We start from the raw sequence: 19,661 nt of genomic DNA on the forward strand, positions 1-19,661 counted from the left end.
GGTCAGTCTGGAACTGCCTCTCCTCTCTCTTTAATTCCTCCTCCTTTTCACTTTTCTTCTTTTCCCTCGTCTTCAACTCTGTTTTTTTAAAAATTGTGCTTCCGTTTTAATGTAACTGCAGTTTAGGTTGAAGCTGCTTTTTGTCACTTTAGTGATGCTGTAAGTGTCAAATGAAATGTATTTTCATTCTTATTTTAGAACGTTATTTGGTACTTATGTGCCTGACAAAATGCAAAGTCACTCCATGTCTGCCACTGTGGAGCAGTGAGCTCTGAGCACAATGAATAAAAGACATAGCAGCAAAAAAGGCCACCAGTCAAACATGTGACAAGAGACACTGTGAAAGAGAAAAAAAGAGAGAAAATACAGAAAGAAAGAGATATATGTCAAAGGAAACCAGATTCTTAGAGTCTGAGAGGAAGCTGACAGAGTCCAGGAAGAAAGATTGGGAAGGCGACAGAGACAAAGAATGGAGAGGGGAGAAAGAGAGGAAGAAGATGAAAGCTTTCCTAGTTCAAACCAACTCCCAGCTTGGCCTCAAATCTCTTGTTACCATGGTGATTTAACTGCCGATATGCTATCCCCCTGAGACTCTGTCCTGAAAACACAGGGGAGAGAGAGAAAGAGCGAGATTAACACAAGGACAGGCAGAAGGGCAAAATAGCACAGGTGTGCTAAACAAGGGCTGCACTGCAATTAATGCGCAATCGACTTGATCCTATTCAGGAGACCGTCATGCATCTAGACCTCAGAAGGTCCATATTAAATGTTTCTGCTGCAGGACAACATTTAATGATAATGATAATAATGGCACCCAGATGAACACATGCAGGGATCAGATGCTTTACTCAGTCTATACAGACCAGCAGTATCTAAAACCTCACTTCAAATGAAAACACAAACAAGCAAAAATTAAAGCTGTGCCACTTCATATTTTTCTATTATCGTAGGATCAGATGACGACGTGTGATTTGAACGTGAACTGAACTGCCCGTAAGTGGCCAGAAGAATTTCAATGAATGCAGATTTAAGTCATTGTTGATGTCGCGTTATACAGTTTTCGGTGTTGATGGAAGAAGCAGAAGGTTTTCTGATAGTATTGCACAGTGTGTCTACTTCATACATTTCCTGTGGGGCTTGTAAGATCTCACTGGCTGTCTTGTATATTTATAGAATGCAGTTCTATAGAATACTTCAAGAGCACTACGTTCCTCTTTCTAGGTCTATAGTGTTACATAAGTTGAGCTGCTACTATGAAATATGCACCAACACAAAAACAGATATTTTCTTCTGGTACCAAAATCACACATTAAACAGTTTTACACCTCAAAATTGAAAATTTAGTGTATTCACTAGGGCTGATTCGCTTGATGTTCATCAAATGTATTTTGTGCTTGTTCTACTTCGGTGATTCTGAGCTGAAGAACCGAAGGTGAAGTTGAATCCATTGTGTAATTATTGTTCATCATTTTGTCACTAACTTGTGTGTTTCTGCACACAGGTGCATCACGATAATCATACATGATGAATTGTATGCGTGGATAAACATGAAAACGCATCATTCATGCAAATGGAAAAATGTGACATAACTGCTGCCAAATTAATGTCAAACGCAACTGATGTCAGTACTAACTGCTCTCTCTCTCTCTCTCTCTCTTTCTCCCCCCCCACACACACACAGCTGTATCATTCATGAGACACAGCTCATCAGCCTTTGGATTCGCCGTGAGTTCCACCTCCTCTCTTCCCTCCATTTGCATTGATCAATTAGTCATAACTTTGGTCCGTGTGGTTTATTAATGAATCCTGTTACCAAAGTGTTATTGGTCTCTTTGTCTCCAAGGTAACGGGGCAGAGAAGAGGGACTGGGCACAGAGCTCACGCTGAATGACAAAATACCCTTTGTGGTCGCTAAACATGTCCACTGGCTTCTAATTCCAAATTATTATTTAGAGGAGGTGACTTTCAGTGTAATGGGTTTAAAAAATATGAGTTAATGATGAAGAGTGACGTGAAAATGAAATAATCCACACTCTGGGCCAGTGAGGGAAAATGTGATTAGCATAATGTGATTAAAATATTAGAAACCATAATCTGCAGTGCTAGATGTCTCTTTATTAAAGATTTGATTTTAATTTGCATGTTCTGGCTGTCTGACAGTTTTAATAAAGTAGCAAGAAGAAAATGAGTTGATATAACGAAGGGGTTAGATCACAGCAGTGGGTCATCTGTAGCTTTAGCTACTATGAAGCTGAAAAAATGATATTGTTTTAGCTTTTACAGGTACATGATGAGACTTGAAATAAAATGATTATGTCATACTCGGGGGTAGATATGACTTTATTTTGGAAAGAATAACAACAAATGCAACACAGAGTCATATACCATGTTGATGATAATGTTTGCCAACTTAATTCTATGTAATATATGGCAGTGTCACACAACATATCATATGCCATCAATATTTTGAAATGCTTCTTTTCCAGCAGCTATTTTACTAAGATAGATATATCACTTATGTAATAACTCCTCTGCCTTTGTTGCTCTGTTTCTGCCGTAGTTCGATGCCACACTGGACGTTCTGTCATCAGCAATTGTGCTCTGGCGCTACGGCAATGCAGCAGCTGTGCACTCCGCACACAGAGAGTATATGTGAGTACAAAACAAAGAGCTGGGTTTAATTAATGTTTAATTGATGATGAGTCTTTGCAAAATGCAATTTGGGTTGCTCTTCTCCGCCTGCCTGCCTCAAAGCAAGAGAGCTCCTTCATTTCGCACTTCACAAAGGTATTCCCTCCATTCATGTTTTGATGAGTCACACTGTTGTCATTCAGTGAGCCCCCGTTTTTAAAGTACTCATACAATCGAGAGTCACTCTTGTATTGTGGTGTGTAAGGGCTTCATTCCTTTGCCTTACAATCCAAATCATTTCATGCATGCATGTGTGGCACGTCTTGATATTTGTCTGAGGATTAAACCTCTTAGCAGTTTTATTCTGTGTGAGAAATTGAAAAAGGTGAAAAAGAACAAGAAATGTTTTTGCAAGGTCAAAGCATTGCATTTCTGTAATTGCCCATGCTGCAAAGCCATTGTGTTTCCATAATTTAGAAGAGAAATTAAAAATCTGTGAAGTCACTTTTTTAAAACTTCCAGTGAAAGAGCCTCTCAAGTACGTTGGGCGTCAGAACTTTCAGCTAATAGGAAATTGCTGTATTACTGGCATTTTTACTATTCATTTTATTGTGGCTTTGAGGATGTGAAGGCCTGTCTTATTTGGCATTCAGTCGTGTCAGGCATATTCAGCAAGACTGATTAAATAATTAAAAAAAAAAATCTATCTTTTCATTTGATGGTGGGAGGGAGAGGATCAATATCCACCATATTGAACAAAGTCACTCACTGTATGTAAGCGGACATCACTGCTAAAGACAAGCCAGTTAATCCGTCAGTTTTCAGGCCTGCTGCAGATCAGCTGAGTGGCTGTCAGGTTTCACACAGCCTTGTTCTTATCGTTCGCATCTTACAACAGCTACTCTGCTCGGTTCAGAGGTGTCGCAGATGATGAAAGACTGAGCTGCCAATCAACCATCTATCACACACACACACACACACACACACACCGATGCATTTCATTAACACCAACACTCACACAGGAAGGCAGAGTTTAGTTTAGACTTCCTGTAGGTTTGTAAATGTGTTTGTCAGTTTTCATTTCTTCATGACGCCAAACATCTGGCCCTGCCCACATCGGATTACAAGACACCGCTATTCTACAAAACAGGCATATACATATACAAAAAGAAAATGCAAATGAAGGAATGAGACAGAATGAGGCTTTCAGGTTACAGTACACATGACTGATAGAATAGACACAGGGCGTAAAAGATGTTGGGGCAAATGGATGGCGACTGTGTTGGAAGGAGGGGAAGTGAAGGACCTTTATATGTGTATTTAGGCTGCATTTATATTTACTTCCTGTTTTTGATTTTTTGACTTCTTTTCCCCACTATATTTTCAGCTTTATGAGATCTGCAGGTCTTGTTGATGTACCACTTCCTTGTTAATGCAGGTTTTAGCGTTTAACATTTCCATTTTACAGCTGGAACTCAATTTACTGTAGAAGTGACTGTAAAATTGAATAATTTTCCAAATGTAAGTTGCCTTTTCTCAGTGAATTGTGGCAGGAAAGGACATTTTAAGATCACTTCACTGCACCTGTCAGATACCGTGTCTCTGTTCTGCAGTGAGATAGATGGAACACAGATATTGCAATTCACGCCTAGCAGATGTGTCAGAGGAAGTGAGAGTGTAAATGATTAAGCAATGGAGAGGGTACTGAATAACAATATCTTATTCCATTGCTGCCAGAGCATGAGAGTGTGCATATTCAAGCATCCTGTTGCCTCACACCCCCAAAAGCATTCATCACATTGTCCCAGATATTTTTTTCAATAAACAAATATCAAAGTCGCACCTTCCGGTGCTTTGGTGGAAGTTGGCAAACTGGAAATTTAGTTTTGAAATGTATGTATTATTGCTCAGATCAGGCATTAAGACGTAAGTTTTTAGTCTTACAATAGTTACAGTTAAAGTCACATTATCATCATTCACCATGTCAGACGCAGTGTCATGTGGCTTTAGCGTATTTAGCGTAGTTGAAAGGAGTCGATGTATCAGCAGGCTGCCATATCACTGATAATGCCATGATAAAGGTCTTGGGATTCCCTGGCTTTGATTCACTAGACAGAGGTGGTCTGGTTCAACTGTTCCTTTAATAATTCATAGACTTTTTCATAGTCACATTTAGAGCTGTTTATCAGCAAACTTTGAATGGCTGTTTGGGTCTTCACTGCAGCAGGAAATGAAAAATGATCCTGATTAAAGTGCAAGAGACAGAAACAAGAACTGGGAGATGGTGTGACTGCTCTCGTGTCAGCTTCTTCTTAGTTATTGCTTTGGTTCAACTTTAAGTAACTTCCTCATGACAGAGATCCCACTGGCTGAAGCTAACCTCTAACATTCTGCTCTGGTTGTCTCTCTGTCTGCAGAGCATGTGTCATACTCGGGATTTTGTTCGTTCTATCTTCCTTGTGTATCCTTGGAAAGGCCATCCATGATCTGGCTATGAGGGTGCCTCCGGAAGTGGTAAGACGGCACACACACATACACACACGCACAACAACGAACACACATACACACGAACACACACCAGTCCACTCTTCTTAGAAATTTTGCTCATATTAATCATGTACAGTGCCTCTTTGAGCTGTGGACATTTGGAGTATGTGCTCATTCAGAATGAGCGATTGCTCCTGGTATTGCTGCTTGCAGCATTATTGGGGGGGGAGTGTTGCCTGTTCAGAGCGTGTGACCGATCGGTGCTGACACACTCACACATACAATGGTGATCCTAGACTTTGGGGGGGGGGGCTAGGCAAAGACACCCACATGTCTGAGTATTTGAACAACAAAGATGGAGTAACATGTAAAATCAAATATCAACTCACAATAATTAAAAAACTCGTTAAAAAAACTGTAAGGACTGGACCAGGCTAAGAAGAATGTGGAAGAGAGGACGAGCTCCTTGGTGACACGGCACCAGGTGTGGATGAAATTTGCCCTGAGATGGAGACATGGAGGTCAGGAACAGTATCTGTGGTGGGGCAAACCCAGGTGGTGGTTCCCATTTTCAGAAAGGGAGACCGGAGGGTGTGCTCCAGTTATCAGGGTATCTTACTGTTCATTCTCCCTGGGAAGGTTTCCTCCAGGGTGCTGGAAAGGACGAGCCGGCCAAGTGTCGAAGCTCAGATTAAGGGAGGAGCACTGTGGATTCCACCCTGGCCGTGGAACACTGGACCGGCTTTTTACACTCGCAGGATTTTTGGGGAAAGTTTGCCCATTCAGTCTGCCTGTGTTTTGTGGACTTAGAGAAGGGTTATAACCGTGTCCCTCTCTCTGGAGCGCCCTGCTTAGCCTGCTGCCCCGGGATAAAGATAAGCAGAAGAAAATAGTCAGATGGCTATATGATGACCACATTCTGCACTCAAGAAGATGGTGCATAAACATACTGTATAGTAATTTGATTTTTGGAAACAATTTAAGACTTTCCAAAACTGTCCTATAATGACATTTTCTTTAGTGAGGTGATTTTTGGGTAATTCTTGTCATTGTTGTGTTGGAGGACTGCTGTCTGATATAATTACACAAAGTTAACTGCCTGGGCATAGTTTTCACAGCCTGTGCAGTACTCCTTGGGACAAGACCTTTTAAAGTGTCATTAATAAACATTAAAACATTTACACTTGTATAGAAATCATGAGTGTCTAAAAGGGAATGCTCTGATATCTGTTTATAAGAGTTATGCATTATGGCATTGTATTTCAAAGGAAAGGTTTTGCATTTGTCAGTTTTCATCCAGCTCAGGACATTACTTATTTATCTAATAACTGGTGTTTAATTCAAGGTTGAATTCTTTGCCTCTGCATGACAGTGCAGCTGTTTAAACCTAACCTTGGGCTTTGATTTTCTACATTTTATGAAAGACACTTTCTGAAAAAGACACCATGTGTGTGTGTGTGTGTGTGTGTGTGAGCCCATGGCATGAATAACGCCACACACTCACACACACACACATACTGTGAACACCACATACATACATGTATATGTACAAATGAATCAGCACATACACATGCAGCGCATGCACACACACGCGGAACACACACCATTCATCGTTGTGAATGAGACATCTTTTTATAGCCCTCTGCTGTGGCTCTTCTGACGTCAGAGTTTTTGTCTCCCTCCACCTGACTTTTGTTCCTTCTCCCTCTTCGATACAGATACACACACAGACGTGCACACACACTATCCCTTTAATGTCAACATCAACCCCCCCCCACTTCTCTCTGGAGGTGTTAAGACTATGAATAAGGTCCCAAAATAGTCTCATGTTTCTGTTGCTGGGGCACAGCCCATCTCTTCCATCATCACACTGTTTGGGGAGTGCCCATCGCATCCCTTCCAGTAATGCGCTTTGAACCCTCCTATTTGGTTTGTAAATGATTTAACCCTCGCCATCTGTCCGTTTTACTAACCAGTGAAGACACATCCCAAAATATCTTCACATTTCACCGTTAATGTTTTTAAGCTTAACACATATCACACTTGAATTTTAAAACAGCATTGAGCTGAGAGGAAATTTGAGACTTGGGAAGACCTGGAAAGAACCCTGGAGTTTTCCTGTACACAAACAAAAAACGTGTGGTCTGTACTCAAGGCTTAACAAATGCAGCTATTTACTTTTTGGAATATTTTCGAACTTGTATTGCTAATATTCATATTTATCAGCTAGCAGTCTTCCTTTTCTGCTCTGGTGTACACTTTACCGTATTACTGTTTTTTTGTTGATTAGTGGAATGGCGTGAGATTCAATAGCAGAATGGTTAGACGTGTGCAAGTACATGTCCTGTGTGCCCTAGTGTGTGTGCACGAGATACAAACATATGTAAAAACACCACTAGTGGCGAAAACTTCGTAGGCCACCTTTAAAAAGGAAAAATCAGTTTGCTTATAATCTATTGTAATGCTAATAATATTTATTTGTGCATTTTATGCTCCAATGTAGCTATTGTTTATATGTATTTAATCATTCAGTCATTATCTAAACCTATCCTCAAAAGGGTTGTTGGGGGGTGAGCCCAGCTGACATTGGGCGAGAGGCAGGGTGCACCCTGGGCTGATCACCAGTCAATCACAGGACTGACACAGACAGACAACCATTCACGGCCACACTCACACCTACAGGCAATTTCTGGTCATCCTTACCTGTGTGTCTTAACTGTTGGGGTGGTTTTTGAAACTCAACACAGAACTATGCTGCCCATCTGTATTTTATATTAAGTTATATCAAGTATGTACTGAATCTGGTCTATGTGTCATGATAATATAGTAAATACACATTTCTGACCATGACTGCATTAAAATATCCAAAGAAAGTCAGTTCAAGTTCCTTTTTTAGTTATAATCTAACTAGCAATGGATGCACAGACCTTTGTATACACAGCTTCTCTTCTCTTTACTCTTGACTTTATGTTTATGAAGCAGATTCATAAAGTAGCTATCAAAGGACCAGTTGTTTAGGTAATTACCACAAACACAAAGCTAAAGGATAACTGCTGTATGCAAAGCATTTTTACAATAGATTAAACAAAGTGAGAGACAATATATTAAGTGTAGATTCACATACAGTGAGGAGAAAACAGGAAAACAGAGAGTTTTCTTATTCATGTGGATATAATTAGATTTGATGGCAGGATAAATATGCAGAGCTCTGATATTAGAATGCGTGAGTATCAGTACTAGACAAGCCAAGTGTGTGTCATCTCGATCACTTTCAAGGATGTAGGACTTAGTGGCATCTAGCGGTGAGATTGCAGACTGTAACCAACAGAATACCCCTCCCCTCACCCCTCCCTTTCCAAGCAGGTGAGCAGACGGATTCACGCTGCCTTTGTTTTTTTTGTGCTAAATACTAAGTATGATTCTCCATCTTCACAACACAAAATGATATTCCTCTTTGTCTTCGTTCGAACCGGTGCATGCACACCACCAAATCCAATCTGCTGCTCTATTGTAAAAATACGAAAGGCCCTTGTTTGTTCCTTCTGGGTCGCTGTAGAAACACGGCGGTGCAACACGGCAGACTTCACGTAGATCCAAAGGGCTTATTCTAAGATAACGTAGTTATAAATACTACATGCCATTTTGGCTAATAGATCCCCTTAAATCCCACACACTGAACCTTTAGGAGCATGTTTGATGGTGAGAAAATGGGGTTACTGAAGCTCCCTTGACCACAAAACAAAAGAGATAAAGCCAGAGACAGATGCGAGCACAGAAGCGGGTCGGGGGCAGCAGCTATTCTGCAGACCGTGTTTGATGCTCCAGTGCCATTATGTTAATAGAAACTGGGGGTGTTACGTCTCAGAGGATCTTCCTGACACCAGCAAGAGCCTATTACCACTGTCTGTCTCTTTGACATTCTCTCTCTCTCTGTCTCGCTTCTTTGTACTTTCTCTTTCAATCTGGGCTTCTTTTTTATTCCTTAAAAACAAATGTATGATTTTCTGCATAGAAACACAGTGCATGTATATAAAAAGATCTGCACTGAAGGGGGGCCTTGGGCCTCAATTCAGGGTTGCGATAGAACAAGACAACTAGAGATTCTGTATGTACTTGTGGTGGATTATTCTTGCCATGTGATCCACATCAAATGGATTGTCAGTTTAAGAGTGATCTCATCCTCTTTGCTCTGTGTTTTTATGTAAGATATGTTCACAGGATACTTGGCTTGGCTGAATATGTAGGTGCAGGAGTTTAAAGGATAGGTCCATCTCATCCTCTGACTCATTTATCCAGTCTGTCTCTACTCTCTGCTTTTCTATTCATTCATTATCTTTTGCTACTCTCTCTCTCTGTCCTCACCCTCCATCCCCTATCACTTCCATTGTTTCTCTCCCCTCTCCAGTCTCTTTTTTTCAACTTCATCTCATCTGTCTCCCACCATTAGGATGTCTGTCTTCACTGCTTCATTGTTTTCAGACTCTTGTGTTTGATACTCATTGTCTCTCTTTCTCTGTATCCACGATTGGACTTTTTTGGCACAAACAGCTTGTTCTCTGAAGTCCTCATCAAACAGCAGTCAGAGATCATTTATTATACCAGCAGCGATCTGTCTATGCGCTCTGTTTGCATGTGTCTGCAGAACAGAGGGCCAGATACGAGTTATGAAAAGAAAAAGAAAAAGAACCTTTACGCAGGAATGGAGCATCTGCCGTCTGAGTATGATGTTTCTCGGTCGATGGTGTTTTTGTCGTTTCTTCTTCTGGGATATTTTCCTGTTCACATGTAAATTTAACAGCCATAGACAGGTAACAGCAGCAGTACAGTGGGGATACTGTGAAAAGATGCTACTTTGAAGTACGGGGCTGTAAAATCACATTGAGTGGACAGAAGGTGAAGAAAATCAGGAATTCTGATTCGTGTCACGTCTTGGGTTGCTGCTGTCATGGCAGGCTGTCTGCGTCTAGTGCCTGATTAAACACAGAGAGCTGAGATTGGCTCTCCCTGCCTCAGTGTTGGACAGAGAGAGGATAACATACACGAGATAAGAGATATATTGTATATACATACAGTACATGCATGTGGTAGCACATGCACAAGCACATCGCCTGTACGGGATATCTATGCATGTTAAATGCAGTATTAAAAACTATAATGTAATTTCAACAATGCAGTCATTTAGAACGTGCTTATTCTGCATCCATCTAATTCAGGTAAATGGGAGTAAAAGGGCTACAAGGGATTATGTGAAAATATAGTAAACAAAACAAGAACAAGAATATATAAACACATAAGACTGAAGGTTGTGTCTGAAATCACTTCCTGTTTACCATGAGCTCCACTGTATTTACCCTCCACCATTTATTTTAGACTCCAAATGCTGAGTGTGAAACTTCCACACCATATAATGCCCCAGACATGTAATGTAAATAATACCACAATGCAAAGTGTCATTTTTATGTGATTCTACGTTACCATTGCAGCTCTAGTGCAACTCTACAGCTGACAGAGATCATGATGATTCCTTAGTGCCCTAAATCTCACTCCAGAGTTATCTATTGACTATCTATTATGTAGGGACACTTGTAACTTGCCATTGAAGGTAAAGATGCTGTTAAGAATAACATTAATGATTGCTCTACTCAATTCTATTTCTTGCACACTGGCTCAGTGCTCAGTGTCACACTGTCATGACTTGCTGGGACATTTAAAGAGAATGAAACCATTAGTAATGTTACTCGTAACACTTGTGATTTTTCTTCCATGACAGAGCCCAAATTCCTGCTGTGAAAAAGGCTTATTACGCCTGTTTGTGGAAGGCCCATACTATCCGCTACTGCTTTATACATTGTCTGGTGGTTTGGCTAATTTTATCCAAATGTGTTATAAATAGCCTGGATTAAAAGTGTTGTGAAGAGAGGTGAAGGCTGACGGAGACAATAGGGCTGGATGTTTCTCACATATGTCTCTTATTGTTCCACTTTTCTCTCCTCCTCATCTCTGGCTCTCTTTTCCCTCTCGGGCCAATTAAATCTGATAGAGAGACACTCTGGGGTCAAGTGGATTTTGCTGAGTCTGTTTGAGACTTAAGCTGAAAACACCAGACACTCACATCACCCAGAGGCGTCATCTGTATGACCTTGGGTGGACGCACCAAGTCAAGCCTATATATGTATTATTAATGGTTGAGCTGACTGCAGCTTTGTGGGTCACTCTGTCTGACAGTGTTTGTCTTTACAGACACTCTGTGTGGCTTTCTCTCAGTTTATTTGTTTGCTTTATCTTTTTTTTTCTTTTCATCATCCAACACGCATGGTTTACCACAAGTTATTATATTAATAAACTGCTCTTCTATCTTCTCGTCCCTGTCTTTCTGTAGGATGACTTCCTCTTCAGCGTGTCTATAGTGAGCGGGCTCACATGTGCTCTGCTGGCTGTGGTCAAGTTCATGCTGGGAAGAGTGCTGACTAGCCGAGCACTTATCACTGATGGTAGGGTACAGACACACACACACACACACACACACAAACATAGTTAGATATAAATATGAATATGAATAGCACACAAGACTAGGGAGTCTTTAAAAATCTCATCATTGGCTACAGAATGACAATAGGATAATAGCATTTGACTCACTCTGTGCCCATAAATGCCCAGGAAAGTGATCTTGTTTGTGATCTTCAGCCCCTCAATGTCGAATCAATGTTTGTGTCTCTCTCCTGCTAACGACAAGTAGCTGAAGCAGAACACTTCCGATCTGACTCACTTAAAATAGCTGTGTTGGCTTTGAGGGAGAAAAATGTGGCCTGGAAAATTATTTTTGTATGCACTGAAGAGAGGGAGTTTGAGCAGAGGTGTATAGGATGATGCTGGATATGAGGAGAGACAACTAGATGCAGTAGTCTACCATCTGTCTAGACAACTAGATATCTTAACTATAAATATAGAGATAACCAGCTCCACAGATGGGGGAAAAATACATTAAAATAGAGTTGAAACAATGTGCATTTCATTTTATATTGCGTTATATTCATATAAATTACTAAAATTCAAATTAAGATGTTTAAATCAAGCACTATCTGGCCCCGGTCCCTCAGTGATATTATTATATATTGTTAGTGGATTATTATTACAGATGAATTTACTTGTCAGAGCCATTTCAGTGTTATAGCCTGTCCAGAGGGAGCTGATTTAATATTTTACATGCTGTTAGCTGATTTAATTTACTCTATAACAATACATCACATCTTACATGCCCATTATAGGCTGTAGTCTTAAAGTACAAGTAGAACTAGAAGCTATAACTCAAATAAATGTGATGGTTTAAATGTTCAATGTTTCCTTGAAACGTAGTGAAGCAGAAGCACAAAGTACGTTAAAATACCCCTACCCCACAGTGTAAAATAGCCATTGTTAAGGTTGGGGCTGACGAACAACAAAGCATGATGACCAAAAGGAAACACAATCCATAGCATTAACACCAAAAGCAGAAAATAAAGCATGTGTGTTTCTGTGTGAGAGAAAGTTGCTCACTTAAATGAACTGAGAGAACTTATAGGTTAAAACCCACTGGCTTCTCAGAGGAACATGCACACGTGAACAAAAGCAACAGCACACACACGCTGCACACACACTGCACACTACTATCCCCAGGTCTTCAATGCACAGGGCATCAATCCAATAAACCTGAGGTTGCTGTTCTCAGAGCCTGGATTTATTTCCCACAAGACTATACACTTACTGCAGGCGAGACAATAACCCACTGCGCTAGCTTTCACACAAGGAGAAATGTAATTATAAAAAACAGCCACTAAGTAGAATAACTCAAATACAGTAATGTAGTTAACAATTATGTGGGCTGTAGCCATTTATATCTGACAGTTTCAAAAACAATTTGTTAAAGTCTGTGGAAAAGGTCAATTTACAGGAATGCCACGTTTGTTTTCTTCCACAAGAGCACTGAAATCTCTCTCATACATCTGTACAGTAAAAATGAACCAATGCTAGCCTAGCTTAGCATAAGAACTGAAAACAGGAAACTAACTAACCGAGAAAAAGAACGAACTCTGCCCATCAGCGCCTTCAGTGCTGGGTGCTGGATGCTGGATGGACCACCAGACTCCAGAAAGTTAGTGCGCTGAGCCAAGAAATAGAAATTTTTGCTAGTCAGACATGAGAGTGGTATCGATCTTCTCGTCTAGCTCTCAGGTATAGGTATAGGTAATAGGTGAATTAGCCAAAATGTCAAACTATGCATACCAACTATACAGATTAGCTTACTGTTTATGTTCAAATGTGTGTACCATTTTGGATAATACCTGTGTAAACCCTTTGATGGGTCATTATCAAGTGTGAACTGAAACTACTTATTATTATTCAGGTGTACCATACTTAAACAGATTGTTATGTGTTTTCCAGGGTTTAACTCTTTGGTCGGTGCTATTATGGGATTTTCCATTCTGATCAGCGCAGATGTTTTCAAGAACCATACTGATGTCTGGTTTCTGGATGGCACCATCGGAGTTCTCATCGGACTCATTATTTTGGCATATGGCGTCAAGTAAGAGATGAACCAACAGCAGTCCCCCTGTCCACATTGGTTTGACCTAGTGTCATAATATGTTTCATTATTCCTGTCAGATCCATTCGGGATTATCCGTATTCCATTAATGCCAGATTCACATGTTAACATGTCACAGGGTGTCATTTCTGCACAGGTAGATACTTTCCAGTGAGACCTTGTTTCTGTCTCCACAGACTCCTGAAGGACATGGTCCCCCGTGTGAGACAGACCAGGAACTACGAACGCTTTGAGTGAGATACGTGTGTGTTGACCAGACAAGCACATTCTCACACACACACACACACACACACACACACACACACACATACCCACACACCTGGCTGCCTCCTGTCCTCCGCCCTCTCCTCTCTGTCTTTCATACACACTTTCACACACATTTCTCCCACACATGCAGTACATATAGACTCTACACAGCCATGTTCTCATACACATGAATGTATACACACATGCTGTACATACTGTACATAGTACATTCAGACATGAACAAACACACATGCATGCACGCCCAAACACAGACGTCAGAGGGACCTTGAGGGGAAAGCACACGAAGACCATCTCCTGGGAAGAAAACACATGCTCTTCTTCACTTCTCCATGAAACCAGTTTAGAAATTATATCTAGAATAAGGAACAGCCCTAAGAACCAACACTCCTGTCCACCAATAGGAGCTTTGGATTTGTTCGACTTGGACATACAGTATGTGCTGCTTAGATGACTCTTCGCATCATCAGTTGTCACACTGCAGGAGACTGCAGCATATTTGATTTGTGGGTATCATGTAAATCCAAATCAGAATTTGAAAATGTCCTCCCTGTCCCTTGTCTCCCCGAATGAGATTACATACTCCACGTTGACTTGGAGGATTTCTTTTTATGGTTACTATTAATTACAGGGGACCCTTTCCTAAAACAGACAAATAGACAGAGTTCCTCGCCAACCTCCTCCCCTCAAAGCAGCCACCATACATCCTGCTTTGTTGCTGAGAGAGGACATGGAAAGCAGAGAATAAGGGGACTCAGACAGAAAGCACACTGTATAACTTGCGTCAACAAACACAGATTTCTCCTAAAGGTAAAAAGCATTAGAGGATATGGTGAGGTCAGCCTTGATAAAGAAACTCAACAACGAAAAGCAAACAGCAGTAAAGAGGATAGGAGACACTAAGGACAAACATTTGCCATATGATGGCAGTAAATCTAAGTGCACAAATTACATTGCACAGCCTCCTGGGCTGTATATAGTGTATCCAAGCACAAACTAGCAAACTTTCCCTCATGCACTGGTGTTTGTTGCTGACAGTTAAGCGCAATGCCCATCTTAAGTCAAACACAAATCATGATTTGAGGGTATTTAGCCTGTTTTGTCTTAACTGCTGTATCTGACTTTACATGTGTTCCATTGCCATACATTGTACATGTTCTTTGATTTGTTTACAAGCACACACACCTTAGTCAGTAATTTACTGAAATCCATTCAGTGTCTTTTGGTTTACACTTGAAACTTACTTCGACTCATAGTTTTACCAGGCTATTACTAACAACTGAGGTGGATAGAAATACAAATGTTTTATATGGGTAAGATGGCAAAAACACATCAATATTTATCTTGTGTTTTTGTTGTATGACCTTTTCAGGTTTAGATAATTAATAGATGTGAAAGCACTAATCTCGCTTCCCTTGTCAGTTTCTATAATTCTATTATTTAACATTGTCTCCAGTTGGGCTATTTATTACTTTTATTAATATTGCTCTATTCATAGGGTGTTTTTTTTCTTTTTTTTTCCCCGTTTTGACTGTAAAGTTCAAATGGAAAGTTGGATAAGATGAAGTCTCAAACCTAAGAAGAAACAAAGCACAGTGAGAAAGATTATGCAGCCTGTGCGAATATTGTTTTCATTTCATATAATTTGCAGAGACAGCGTTTTCTCCTGTGTCTGCTTACCTGCTCATTACCCATTTGTTCTGCATGTTCCCATTGTTATCATTCATTATTGGGTGCAATGAACAGAATGTAAATACAAACTGCACAGTCTGTAAATATGTTTATTATACTGTTTGGGTGCATCAGTAACAAAAAGTCACAAATATAGTCGTAGTACTTGATGGCCAACATAATAGGCTTTTTGGAGTAGACAGCATACAGTATACTGTAGTTAAAGTACAGGATGATCAGTGTTGCATATAGTTACAAATGTTTGCTCTGTAGTGCTTATATTGTAAAAGTTGTTTTACATATTACTGTAGATTATTGGTGAAATGAAATGACAAGTCTTACTGTAAGGTTTTGCATCGGAGGTGAAAATCTCAGACTGGATGTAGGTGTGATCTGACAGCGCTGTCCAAGGCTCCTTTATCACTCACCAGAAGAGGCACTGATTACTAAGCACATCATCACAGCATCAGTTTACCTGCACAAATCAGTATTATTTTACTGAGCTTCAGTGGGTGTCATGAGCTCAGATGTAAGATTACCCAGAATATCTTTGGAGAAACACTTGAGATTTAACCTTCATATTCCTCTTTCAGGAACAGAAGCAAGCAAGTGAGCAACTTTCTAAAACTGAATTCGATTCATAGACTGATTTCATACAAATTCATTGACATGAAAATGACAAAATGACAAATTATAAATAAATTGGTTGATTCATAGCAATAGGTACTGAATGAGCCAATTTCCCACAACCAAAAATCGTCACTGAGGTAAACTGTAAACTGTGCAGAGCTGTTTGTAGCCTGGTTTCTACCTTTGAATTTTCATCCAGAGCGCTTTTGTGCCCTCTTGTGGTAGTCGGCCACATGACAAGAGTTTTAATTCATATTCAGTGCACGGGGGAGGGAGAGAGTCTAAATTTATCCCAGACTGAATTTATCCCAAGACAGTTACAAAGGCTTGGACAGTGATTATAAAGGGGCCTACATTCACTCTACACTGTAATTATCAGCTCTGAGTTGAAAGACTGGACAAGGTGCAAAATTATTGATATTATCATTAGTTCCATTGTGTGAAGAATAAGGATTAGCTGTTAAATGAAGGCGTGAATCAGCTCACACCACTTCAACTCACCAACAGCACACTGATTTGTAATCCCCCCCTCCTTCCCCTTCTCTGACGCATAGAAGACAATCTTTACAATGACTTTTACTTGCATAGCACAGTGTTTAAGCATCACTACACAAGCCACAGAACCGACGCAGTCACAGTCAGTCACAGTAACAATATGCTTTACTAGCTCTATTGCTCATATGGTTGACTATATTGTGTTTGAATAAACTGGAGACTATTTTAATCTTGGCAACAAATCCTTTCTACCTCTCCTCTTTGCACTTTTTAAAATTTTTAATGCCACTTTTCATGTGCACACTCATGCTACATGAAATTTCAGCTGGGTGCTGTGATTGTGGCCCTGGCCCCCCTTACACTCCTTAGTAATGAATGACCTTTGAAGCTGTTGTGCTCACTAAATCACTGAGTAAGTGCAACAGCTGAATACCAAAAAAAATATGTCAAATAAAACTGTAATTCTATGATTGCATTTTCTTCCTCTATAGTGTGATTTTTCCACTGCCCCATGGATTGTTTCAACCCTCACATTCCATCTCAGTGAAAGACTGCTTGAGGTCCATGAAGAAATGACCTCTGAACATGAATTATTTGTTTGCACTAACATGTGCAGCTGGTATTGTATTGGTATCCATGTCATTATTTCATTGAAATAGCTCAGACACACATCCGATTCTGCAGCTTGATGAACTGTGCCAAATCACATCTGTCCACTCTTCTGACATTGTGCATCATTCAGTTGTATTTGTATTGATCAACTGACTTCTTATTATAGCATCAAACCATTCATTTGATAATTTCACCTAATTTGTCCAAGTTATGATAGCAGTACTAACCACTTCTCTGTCGCTATATGCTTTGCATGGGCTTGTAAAGACCCTTACTGCTGTGGTTACAAATGCATTTCAGCCACACAAACACACACAGACGTGTGCACATACACACACAGGGAAACACACACATACAAAACAATGAACATGAATGGAAAGATGTGACTGATTTTCCAGTAAATCTGACTGTGTATGAGAATTATTTGTCTCTATGTACAGTAATGACATCAGATGATGTAAACACCATTTATTTATGAAAAAAAGACTATGAGGTATATATCTTTGTCAAAGAGCAAAGTTTTATTGATTAATAAAGTTTTATCCTGCTTATTCATCAGAAATGCTGTGACATGGTCTTTTTTTTTTTTTTTACTTTCCACCACACAACTGTCACGGGAGGCTCTCCTACAGCGAAGGTAATACGTAGAATGGGGACACAGATATGTGTGTGCCATGTGGCAGTTGTTGACAGTGGGTAGTATGTGAACAATCACCAGTCCCATTCATACTAGCTCTTAGTCACAGAGTCACTTTATCCAAAAGAATGAAAATATTTTTCTAGTTGTATAATTTCTGTCAACCTGAGCAATCAGCTAATGTGTGTTTCACTACTCAATATGTCCTCAAACTGTTGGCCTCATTATTTTGTCATTCATTCTCCTGACTACTGCTGTGAAGCAGTTAAATATGTTGAAATTCTAATAGCAGTCTGACAGCAATCAATACATGATATACACTGAACAAAAATATAAACGCAACACTTTTAAACGCAACTCAAACATCTAAAACATTTTCTATGTCCAAAAAAAACATTTCTCTCAAATATTGTTCACAAATCTGTCTAAATCGGTGTTAGTGAGCACTTCTCCTTTGCCGAGATAATCCATCCCACCTCACAGGTGTGGCATATCAAGATGCTGATTAGACAGCATGACTGCACAGGTGTGCCTTAGGCTGGCCACAATAAAATTATTGTGGCCAGCCTAAGGCACAATATTTGAGAGTAATGGGGTTTTTTTGTATACAGAAAATGTTTTAGATCTTTGAGTTCAGCTCATGAAAAATGGGAGCAAAAACAAAAGTGTTGCGTTTATATTTTTGTTCAGTGTAGTTTGACCAAAAAGAAAAGAAAAAAAGAAATAAAATCTGCCAGTCTGTCTGCATGCCTGCCCACCTAGGTAACACCTGCAGCAAGTGCACCCATTGTGCATTACCAGAGTCTTAGCCACTAAGCCACGGGGCTAAAGTGCAACCCGAATTCAGACTGTCGTGGGGTTACTCAGCAGAAAGCTCACTAAGACGAAGAAGGAAAGAGAGCCATGTTCCTGAAATTCATGCACCATGACAGACAGTCGTTCAGTGAGCTTCCATTAGCCTCTGAGCTGAGTGAGCAGCAGACAGCCCAGTGAGCACTAACTATGAGCTAAAGGTAACGTGCATGTTCATGTGTTGTGAGGGAGTGGCCTCGGAGGGGAGCCTGAAGGGATACAGTCGGCTAGTTTTGGTTGGATACTTCCGAAATGCAGCTACTCTTGTTAGTTTCTCTGATTTTACAGATCCTGCCTTTAAAGGAATGGCTTGGTATTCTGAGGAATGTATTTGTCTACTTTCTTGATGGTGATTTAGATGAGAAAATCGATACCACACTTCTCATCTAACTTTTGGTGAGCAAATGAACTATTCCTTTGTCCGTAAGGTAATGTGCTCATGGAAACTCTTATCCACACCCCTATAATCATGTAAATGATTGATGATTACTTTGTTTTCATCATAATGTGAGGATTAGTGAAGACATGGGTTATGTACCTGTGATGTTGCTTTAGGTGTGCTTTAGGTGACTTAAAGTCCTCCAACAGCAAGTCATGTTACTGAGCCTGCAGAACACTGCCCGTGTGAGCCTGTAATCTATATGGTACAGATGAACATAGCATAACTTTTAGATTGTCCAGTCCAATCAGCTCGTACTGGGCAGAAACCTCTCCCAAAGTCAGGCTCAGTTAGTATGTCTGGACATTTGGACACACACATAAGTACTTTTCATTGATTTTTTTTTTATTGACAACTTTTAG

The 19,661-nt window shown here is 40.1% G+C and overlaps 1 protein-coding gene across 1 annotated transcript in view; it reads left to right on the plus strand.

Annotated features, from left to right (window-relative positions):
• The window catches only part of LOC139208829 (transmembrane protein 163a-like), a 57,902-nt gene extending 43,966 nt beyond the window's left edge, over nt 1–13,936 (plus strand). The window contains exons 3-8 of the mRNA XM_070838579.1: nt 1,682–1,725; nt 2,561–2,652; nt 5,049–5,145; nt 11,498–11,609; nt 13,537–13,678; nt 13,876–13,936. Coding sequence (XP_070694680.1) covers nt 1,682–1,725; nt 2,561–2,652; nt 5,049–5,145; nt 11,498–11,609; nt 13,537–13,678; nt 13,876–13,936 — 548 coding nt within the window. The remainder of the gene's footprint in view (nt 1–1,681; nt 1,726–2,560; nt 2,653–5,048; nt 5,146–11,497; nt 11,610–13,536; nt 13,679–13,875) is intronic.
• Nucleotides 13,937–19,661: the final 5,725 nt, after the last annotated feature.

The sequence above is a fragment of the Pempheris klunzingeri genome, chromosome 10 (assembly GCF_042242105.1).
Source record: "Pempheris klunzingeri isolate RE-2024b chromosome 10, fPemKlu1.hap1, whole genome shotgun sequence".
In the NCBI taxonomy this organism is placed as follows: Eukaryota; Metazoa; Chordata; class Actinopteri; order Acropomatiformes; family Pempheridae; genus Pempheris; species Pempheris klunzingeri.